This window comes from Cetorhinus maximus, chromosome 18 (genome assembly GCF_964194155.1).
Source record: "Cetorhinus maximus chromosome 18, sCetMax3.hap1.1, whole genome shotgun sequence".
Taxonomy (NCBI): Eukaryota; Metazoa; Chordata; class Chondrichthyes; order Lamniformes; family Cetorhinidae; genus Cetorhinus; species Cetorhinus maximus.
The window spans coordinates 24,218,965-24,229,348 of record NC_135896.1 but is presented as its reverse complement, the minus strand read 5'-3'; the positions used below and the strand labels follow the sequence as shown (position 1 = coordinate 24,229,348).

General features: G+C 39.4%; 1 protein-coding gene across 4 annotated transcripts in view; it reads right to left on the bottom strand.

Moving 5' to 3' along the window:
• Nucleotides 1-375: 375 nt before the first annotated feature.
• The window catches only part of itpk1a (inositol-tetrakisphosphate 1-kinase a), a 208,558-nt gene continuing 198,549 nt past the window's right edge, over nucleotides 376-10,384 (bottom strand). For all 4 annotated transcript variants that reach the window (XM_078562187.1, XM_078562189.1, XM_078562188.1 and 1 more), the window contains one exon: nucleotides 376-9,080. In XM_078562187.1, coding sequence (XP_078418313.1) covers nucleotides 8,764-9,080 — 317 coding nt within the window. In that variant the 3' untranslated portion in view covers nucleotides 376-8,763. The remainder of the gene's footprint in view (nucleotides 9,081-10,384) is intronic.

The window sequence follows — 10,384 nt, the reverse complement described above, 5'->3', positions numbered from 1 at the left end:
GGAGAGTAGCTGTCACCACCCACACCAACCCTCCACCCTCCCCCCTTCCTCCCCCCACCACCGCCCCCCATCCCCGCCACCACCCACAAAGCAGCCTCTTGCAAAATGGTCCAGAATCAGGAGGATGCTGGTAAACTGGCACGTTGCTCTCTGATGGCAACCTTCCAGCCCTCTTGCCTCTGGTCCCACTTCCTCAGTCCAAATCCACCACAATGGCGAATTTGCCCAGAGGTCTTGGGTAAATAAACTGGTCTCATGTTACCTTTAGCCTCTTCAAAAGATTGAATTGGAAACACATTTCTACCGTAACTTCTGCTGCAAAGAAAAAAAACTGCACTTTTCAGATGGTGATTATAAACAAAAATGATCAGAGTATTTAGAGTGGCAATTCTTCGGCATTTAATAGTGATAGATTTCAAAATACAAATACAGACTGGCCCCTGTGGGCCCCTTTGGACGAGAAGATTGAACAAGTTTTGACTCCGGACATGAGCTCTCCTTAAAAATCATAAAATGAGAAAGAAGAATAAGAGAGCAGGTGGAGGAGGAATATTTTGGATCGTTTAGTAAATAGCTTTAGAAATAAAGAGCAAACTGACAACACACAGACAGACGGTCACACGCCCCGAAACAAAGACAGAAAGAACACTTGAAATGCTGCAATTCATTTTTTACTATTTTGGTGAATGTATGATCATGCACACAGTGAGGAAAAGGAGCACGGTGAGGTTCAAGGCACAAGTGAGGGAATTGGTCAAGCCCAACTGATTGCACTGCAAAGTGAGGCAGATCTTCAGTTAATACAAATAACATGACAATAACTTCTTTCAGAATGTGTTTTCAAGCTTTTCAATCACCACATTTTAAAAAGCCACTATTCAGTAACATGTGAGTCTCTAGGAATTTGCTATCTGTTGAAGCAAATAAGAGGTAGTGGATCTTGTTGACATGCATCAATGTTCAATTACATATACAGATCTACAGTTTGCACTGGACACGGTTCAGCAGCAAGAAACAAATTACACAAGCTGGATAAAGCATTAGGGTTTTTTTTTAAAACAGTGTTGATTATACTTGAAACAGAAAGCATTCACAATGAAAAGAATTATACAGGTGTAATGTACAGGCAGCTATTAATAATTTGATAGACAATAGTTTCTGGACAGTGCATTCACCTTTTTTGTGGGCCGCAGCTCAGAAGATGTACTGGTCACACTTCTAAAGGAAACAATTTTTCTGAGGGTGTAAATCAGCATGAGAGATGATTGTGGCAAGTGGCAGCTAAATATTCCTTCTACTCTACACCCAATGAGAGTAATATACAGAGCAAAGATCCTCTACTATCCTGAACTGACATTTTAACCTCAATCCAGATAGTGACATATCCATTTTCCATACTCTTAAGATGTATGAGTAGAGTTTAATGCCGTAGCTTGATATCACATGTCAATTGTATTAGACTGTCCCACTCATTCACTTCAGACCCCTAACAACTTTGAAATGCTTTCAGCCCTTGTGTAGGATTTGACCCTAGACCTAAATTGAAAAGACAGCATTTTGATCCATTTTGCTGCCCAACCTACAACAAAAGCAGAAGCAAAATCTTTGAAACTGCAAATGATTTGTCACCATCTTGAGATACTGTATGGAACAATTTTAAACATTTTAAGACACTTCGGTATTACATTACTGTTAAGTGAAAATTCTGTATAATACAACAGTTTCATATTCTCTATAAATCTTGGGTGAAAATGGAAGGCATTAAAATGTATGATTTTTAACCTTTAATGTAGATACCTTGCTATGAAAGCACTTCATTCTCTAAGTAACTTATTAGATAAAAATGCCGGAACAGATGAAGTCATACTGTATCTGAGCTTACTACATGTCTCCATTGTAGATTTAAATACATTCGGAAGGTTGTTGAAGGAGTAAGGGAACTAGTTCAACCCCTCTGACTGGGAAGCTGAAGTGCGATTGACAGTCTCAGCCAACATTCATTCTCCGGCCCTTATTGGGAAGAACTGCCATTCATGACATGCTATACATGGAGTGAGTTAGGTGATATTTGTGGATGTGGTCCCTTCTAGCTGAGGATTAGGTGACTGCTGAAAAAGCTGAATAGGGAAAGTGAAGAGAGATGGGGCAAATCACCCCAGCACAACTTGGGGCAGGCCAGCAATTGTCTTTAGCTAGCCCAACAAGTCAATGATTTTCTTACAGGCAGACTAAATTTAATCTGGCCTTCTTTGCTTCTTCCCAAATATCAGAACAATAAATAACATTGCATATTGACCAAGGATTTGAAAGCTGCAGTTTATATTAAAGAGATAGATTGACATTTTCCCCATAGCTTCCTTAGAACAACAAACCATGGATTTAAGAGTCAACCATAAATAATCCAATTTATCTTGTGTAATCAATTTGATGCTAATCACACGATGGAATGCTCTTCCTGCCCCTTAAGATGCAGCAAGTGCTACACTGCTTAGTGAAGAACAACCGAGTATTAAAAGTCACGGTGCCTTCAACTATTGGCCAGATCAAAAAGAATTCAGTCATAAACTGCTTTCAATTATTAATGCAAAAACATGAAAAAAAATTTTAATCAAGAGAGGCAATGGCAACTTTCAACTCATTTAGTCCTGTGCCCCTGCCAGTCATAATGTCTTAAAGTGCCATCGCATTGTTGAATGAGGACTTAACGAAAACTGAATACTTGTGTCAGTTTATCAAAATGTCCTGTTCAGGAGCACTGGCATTCCCTGCTGTGCTGGACTATCAAAATTTCTAAGTTATACATCGGCCAAGGTAAAGTTTGAAAGTGCTTTACCTGAAATAAGTGAATTTCACTATTTCCAAATAAATATCACCTCTCAGCTGTTAGCTGAAAGCAATTATAAAGATTCAATCCACAAGAGAGCAAGGTGTTTATAGCAAGCTAATAGAGCTTCAAAATGGGAGCAATCATTACCATGTCCAATTGTCACTTCCACAAATAAATGGTTTCAGTCACTTTATCCAGACTGTAAAAGCAATGCATCGAACACACAAATAAATCCTATTTTCCATTAAAGATGAGCACATTGAACAGATTCACATGGAACTCCACGATCTGCAGTCACTAAAGGGCTCTTTTCTAGTGACTCAGTAAATATGTATGACAGGGATCTTACTTGGGCTAATTCAAGACAGAAGAACATTTACGTGGATACACTGTTAAAGAGAAAAGACCTAGAAACATCCATTCCACCTGCCTCATGACTCAGTGTGTGAAGACATTGCTGCTACTGAGTTATACAGACCAGGAGGGATTCAGATTCAGTCCTTGGTATATGCTGAGGGAGGACGTGGGAGTGGGTAAGTACAACTGTAGTGTCTTCCAGAAAGACACTAAGGGAAAAACAAACAAAATCAGCTAGGATTCCCATTATTGGCCGCATGGTCGAATGGCCCACATGCCTTCAGGACTAAAAAAATCTGCACAACACAGAAAATATTTAAATGAAAGCAAGGGATGTTCTTTACTTCTTTTTCTCAACCACCCCGACAATGTTATTGCTTTCAATGGCCCTAACCAAAACCTCCATTTATCACAATATTGGGATTCACTAACCATTAGAAGTGTGATGATTACTGTAACAAGCCACAGTCAATTTTAATTACTAAATTCAATCCGGCCTTCTTTGCTTCTTCCCAAGCTTTCATAAAATAGAATACTGTAAATTGACATACAGAGCCCAGGTCACATTTGAAGCTTCAAGTTCAAAATGCAAACATCAAAATTCAGCATAATTTACATCGAGAAACAGAGATGTTATCTTTTGAAGTTCACAGAATAACGAAAGGGTCAATAGTATTTCAATGCATGACTCTTAAGGAGTCAAATAGTTAGCTGCATTTTATGGAGTTATTCTATAGTGTTTTTTAAAAAAAGTCCAAGAGCCCAATTTGGATCTTATTTTAAAAAAATAACAAAATACATTTTGTTAGCCAGGTTATTTCGGATACCAAATACACTAGAATATAAGAGAAAACCTTTTTCAACAGGGCAAGAGAGAGGCGCCATCTTTCTCACTGACTTCAAAAGGATATTTTACCATTGGCCAGTATCTTCCGGTCAGCGAGCGGGGTCGGTTCCCACTCGCCAACGTGTAAAATGACGTGGGGTGACGTCAGGCATGTGTCCTGGTGTCACCCCGCGTCATTTAGATTGTCAGTTCGGCGGGCGCGCATCTGAGTCGGATGTATGCCCGCCGACCTGACAACGGCTTATTAAGGCCATTAAAAACCAATTGAACTCATTAATGGCCCTGGAGCCCAGGTGGGCTTGTGAAAAAGCATGAAACCTCATCCACGGGCGGGATTGATTTTAAAAATGCATGAGTGATTTTAAAAATGCAGAATATTTTACAATAGAAGTTATGGCCATGTCCCAGCTCATGTGACAGTGTCACATGAGGGGACGTGGCAGAGGAAAAATTTTCTAATCTTTATTGAAAGTTTTAAATTGGTGCCAATTTAAAGTGCTGCCTCAGGGAGATCTGTGCGCTGTTTCGCGGGCATGTGCGAAAGAGCGCACTCCTGGCTGAGGGAATTCCCCCCCCCCGCCCGCACAGGGTGCGCATAGCGCTTCCTGGTGCACGTCAAACTGGGAGGGCCTTAATTGACTCATCCACGTAAAATGGCAGCGCGCGGGCCCCCGATTGGGGGCGCCGAATGGAAGCATGCCTGCTCGCGCCAGCTCCCGCACTTCCCCCTCCCAACTGGGGGGAAATATTGCCCCTTGTGTAACTGGATAAGATTGCAAATGAGGACTGCAGTCAAACTAAAAGAACAGCCATGTTAAAAGGGGTAAATTACACTGAAGTTGTTTCAAATGCTCTCAATATCAGGTCACGGTGATTATACTTTATACTGGAAGCACTTTATATAGAAAACAAAATGTACAGTTTACAGTGCTGCTTTACACATCTGGTTTTGTCTTGTTCACCTGTCTCCACGTAATACACATTTCCTTGTTCTTCACTATATACTTGCACACTGGTGTCATTTACATATTTACATACGCAAGACTCATCTCTTCTTTGTCCCCACTCCATCTAATTTACCCTCCTGTGCACCACAGGCTGCACCAGCCCACTAGCTACCATTGTTCTCATCAAAACTGGTCATGTTTGTAACCTTGAAAATGTACATATTTATGCCTGAATAATGCAACATTTACAAAATAAAACATGCTGTAAAGCAACGTTTACGATTCACGTTATATACACATTTCCTCTTATTGTCAACTACATGGAGGTGAAAGAACTTATGGCTAAGATGTACAACACAATCATCACATCAGAAAAATCCAAGTCAGGGCTGGATTGAAAAGGTCTGGTCCCCTGAAGCCCATTTAAGAAATGAAATAATTATATGGTTAGTTTACATTGCAAAATGCAACTTGTGTAGTTGCAATATTTAAATTGGTCTACTATTGGTCACTGAACCATTCTGATTGGCTTGTCAACATCCAGAACCAGATGTTATTTTTTCCCAAATGGTGCTGAATGGAGTAACTAAGGAGTCAAATCTGAGATATCATTCACTTAATTTGAGACAGTTATGTTGCTCTTCATGCAATAAAATTAGCAGAATAAACCACAAATATTTTTGGTTTTACGTAAGCAGCAATTGTTAAAAAATAAAATGGATAAACTAATATACAGTACATTTTGGTGAAGCTGTGTAGACTGTGATAACTGGTGCCACAAAATATATATCACATAAAATACATATTATAGACTACACACTCCACTGGTCACTAGAGTGCACAACTTAAACAAATAGGTTCCCATTGTACAATATTACCAGAAAGCATTGTGTTATATTGACGTGACAATGAATGGACATACTGTATGATATTTGGTCCAATCTGTCTAACTCAGTCCTAAGAATTGCTGAGGTTCAGATGAACTCAAGTTTTAAAACCAGGAATTTGTTGAAGTAAAACAGGAGAATTCTTTGCTTGATGGACGACAGCAGAGATGCCACCTTAAAACATAAAAAAGTACAACCTACCCCACAGAGACCCCTGGACTAGGGACAAGAACTAAAACACCAAAGCAAAAATATCACCCTACTGGAACCATCGATACAAAAACAAGGAGTGTCATAAACTCCCAGTTTTACGTGCAAGAGTATTTTTACAACAGTTTCACTGAATGAGTTCACTGAAGTAGCACTAATTTAAATGGCAGCATTTACTTTGAGTTAAACCATTATTCTTACATAAATTTAGAAGTTACATTACTATTTTGATGAAAACACCATGAACTGTTTGGAATTTTATAAGCAACACAGTTGAGGGAGGAGTTTTATCAAAGAATACTGGCCATTCAAAACACAGTCATAAAATTCAGTTTCTTGCCATTCAAACTGGCTATTGGCTGGATTTTGCCAAATCTTTGTCAGGCACCGACCACCCCATCTCGCCCTCACCAAAAAAAGTGCTCATAGTGATAAGCAAAACAGCAGAATTAGCTCCGTTCTCCTATCAATTCTCCACACGAAGGCATCAGAAGGGAATTTGCATTTGGGAGGAGGAGGAGAAGGTAAAGAAACAATCCTTTAAAAAAAAATCCCTATTGAATGTGAGATGCTCCCGATCCCAAGCATTCTCCTGAATTTCTATGGGCAAAGACAGGGAAGATCAAATAATCCTTTTGTAAAATATCTATGTAATGAGCTGCAACACTTTAAGATCGCAGATATTCCAGCGACACTTATACAAATGGGATATTGAAGCTAAATAAATTTTCCACCTTCTGGTAATATTGCTCATAGAGATGAAAGTTGTGAATCTCAACTTAGACAATAAACAAAAAAAGCTGTCTTTCTTAAAAATTGCTAAATTCCCAATTACCTTTCAGTAGTTTATATTTAAGAATGAAGCAGTGCAATAGAGCCGTGTCAATATATTAAGGCAGCAAGAAAATCACTCATTAATCTCACATTACTTCTCATGCAATGAGACGAGAGAGGAAATACATCGACACATTAAGATGGCCATCTAATAGCTAGTGCACTAAACTTAATTTACTGTAAACATATTTAGGCCTGGTTTCCATGGCACTCCAAAAGGGAACAAGTCACATTTATAACCACTCAAATGGCTCCAGGCATAATATTATCTTTAAGGGTTGCAAGAAGATTAGAGTGGTAGAGGTGTAGATTGTTACAATAAACTCAACAAAGCTATCCTAGACTAAATCATGTGAACTGGAGTGTCTATTAAAGCAATATATTAGCCTAATAATGGTGCAAAATGTTCTCAGGTATACCGTCTTAAAGTTTGACTTTAAGTCTTAATTACAATGCAAACCATTATAACACACAAAAATTGTTCACCCAGTGTCCTCCATGGTTATTCATACCTAATCAGTTGGGATTTGAGTCAGAAAAATATGGATTTTTGTTTCGTGCATAAGAAGGTAATTTAAGGAGCAGCGATTGGAAGGAATTATGAAATTAATAAAATAAAGCAGCCATTTAGCTTTGGTTTCTAGAGGCTAACTTCCCCGGTTTTTTTCTCCTTTAACACACCTTAAATACCCTATGTCTGACTCTTCCCATTTCAATATCATTCTAAAATCAACTAAACTCAGAAATACGGGCGAGCTGTACTGAAACTGGAAATCTCTGTTTAAATACTGAAGCACCGTCATCATGGGGAAAGAACTCTCTGCTGACTGGAGACACTACCCACCTCAGCGCTTGTAAATTGTGAGCTTGCAAAATAAGCAAATGTATGCCACCAATTCCTCAATGCTGCTTTTCTAAGAAAGGGAACCAAAGGACAAGTAATCACTATCTGTAACATTGAACTATAAGCATTGCAATCTACAGGTGATGTTTAAGAGCTTTTTGCACAATTTAATTAACACAGTTGGTTTCAAATGAAGAGAAGATCATGTATGGGAGTGCATTATTAGCGACGATTAAACTGAACAACAAATAAGATGACTGTGAAGCATAATCATGTCTCTGTTCTAGGAATCTGCGTTGTGTATTTTTTTTTTAATTGCTCTAGTTTACATGCTGTTATCTGGACGTAATGTTACTTTATCATACATCAATATCCCCTCAATCTATCATTTTGATTTTTATTTGAAATACAGAACTTCTATTCACAGAGAACAACTCTCGCCAAATAAAGCCTACATACAACATGTCCTGTTTTAAGCTTCAACCAGCTTCTTTCAGATTGGCAGAACAAAGCTTACTGGAGTCTAACAAGGTGTAAAGTCCACAGAACTCGAGTGTCTTGCAGTTTCTACAAAGAAGCTACAAGACAACTTTAAAAAGGGTGCAAACCATTTGGGTCCTGTGTGCTGGTTAAGGTGAAGTGTCAAGAGGGAAGAAAGGTGAAATGCCCAATACCCAGGATGAAAGGAAGGATTCCTGATTAACTGAATTAGCCACTTGTGATTGATTCCTGTTGAAGCGTTAATAATAGCTCCTGTGTGGTAAAAGCTCACCAAAGCAACTTTTGCTACGTTAAATGTTTAACAAGAACTGGATTGAGATTTTATCATTTGACTTTATCAAAGGATCTGCAACCTGCTCCTCAATATCCCTTTGATACTGTGTTCCAGTCTGTGTGTCAGTCTGTGAAGTCATTCAAACAAAACAAATTGTTCCATTGATTTATGAAAGTGGTTCAGGTTGATCCCCATTAAAGATCAGTCCTTGGGTTTGGTCCAGTGTTCTCAGTGGTTATTGTGAGGATGCCTTAGTTGCCATGGGAGCAACACAGTTCTGAAAGTTGGGTGGCAAAGCAGAATTGCAACTTAGTCGTTGATGCTGCAGCCTCTTGCTGTTGCTTGACTCATCTTCTACAAGCCATGGATCTTTTGCTGCCATGGTCACAAAGCCTGAGGCAGCAGAACAGGCCCGCTCCCCACAGATGCTTGTGGCCTGCTCAACCGCCTTACCGTTCCGGTTGAACTGAGCCGATTCCGGGTTTTGATCTTGTAGAACAACCTGAATGTGGTTTATTAGCTCGGTAAAGAACTCTGGAACACCTTCGTATCCTGCAACAAAATCACACCAGTCATTTGTTTTGCTATAAACGTGCATCATGTTTTGCATCAATGTGAGAAACTTATTTGTGAAGAGGCTACACCTACACCTCCTGCCCTTCAAGGAAAACACTGGACTATTTCAAGTCGAACCCACGTTTCAATTGCATTGAAAACAAATTTAAAGCTCTTGCTTAAATTCGATTTTGTAAGACGACAAATTAAAATCACATTGCCTCAGGGACATTTGCCCCTAATTCTACCACATTAACTTTTTAAATGACCAAACTTTAACATGTAATATGTAAACATGGAAGATTAAAGCTTATAATCTATCAAAATTTTTCAAGGATGTAGTGCAGTGCTATTGAAGTGGGAGAACACATCCTATGAACATGTCACATCCCAGGTAAAGGAAAAAATCATCAGTACCTCAAATATAGCATGTACCTAGCAAAACTACATTCAACTTCAAGGAATTGCTGGCTGGTTTTCTGTCAGCTGCCCAGTCTTATTTACACCTGCTGTACACAGGCCTGCCCCTCACTGCTCTGCTCCCCCAGAGCTTTCAAAAACATTCAATCTCGCTCCTTAAACCCCTCCAACTTTACTGTGAGAAATAATGGGAGAAGCAGACTACCTGTCCCTCCAGCCTACTCCACTGGAAGTGCTCTACCACTTTTAGTTAAGCACTTTGGAATGGTTACCAACTTGTTTTTTTGTGAACTCTTTCTCAGCTGACTAGCTGGAGTTTGCTTTCAGTGATTTATAGCACAATCCACACCCTCTGAATGGAATCCTGCTATGTTATCAAAATCTTGTGCCCGTGTGAATCTAGCACTGTGGGATTTTCTGTCATTGTATAGCAACAGACCACCAAGTGAAAGCAAAATAATGTGAATGCCGGAAATCTGAAATAAAAACAAAGTGCTGGAAATACTCAGCTGGTCTGGCAGCATCTGTGGAAAGAGAAATAGAGTTAATGTTGCGAGTCAAACATCACTCCTTCAGAGCCTTTCACCAGATTAACTGATGAGTATAACGGAAATAGAATGATTAACATGATTTTCAAGCTGAAATCAATAAGATTTTAAAAATCAATGTTACAGTAAATAACAATCAATAATGGCTATGAAGGCCTGGATCCAGAAGTCCTGCCCCCGCAAACACAGCACCTACCATTTTTGCAGGGATGGTGGGGGGGGGGCATGAGAATGGAAGCAAGTTTCAGATTTTGCATCCGTGATTCACAGAGACAGCCACCCATATAAAACAGCAGCCGGCTGCCTCCAGTCATGTTGGTTTTATTGCTAGGA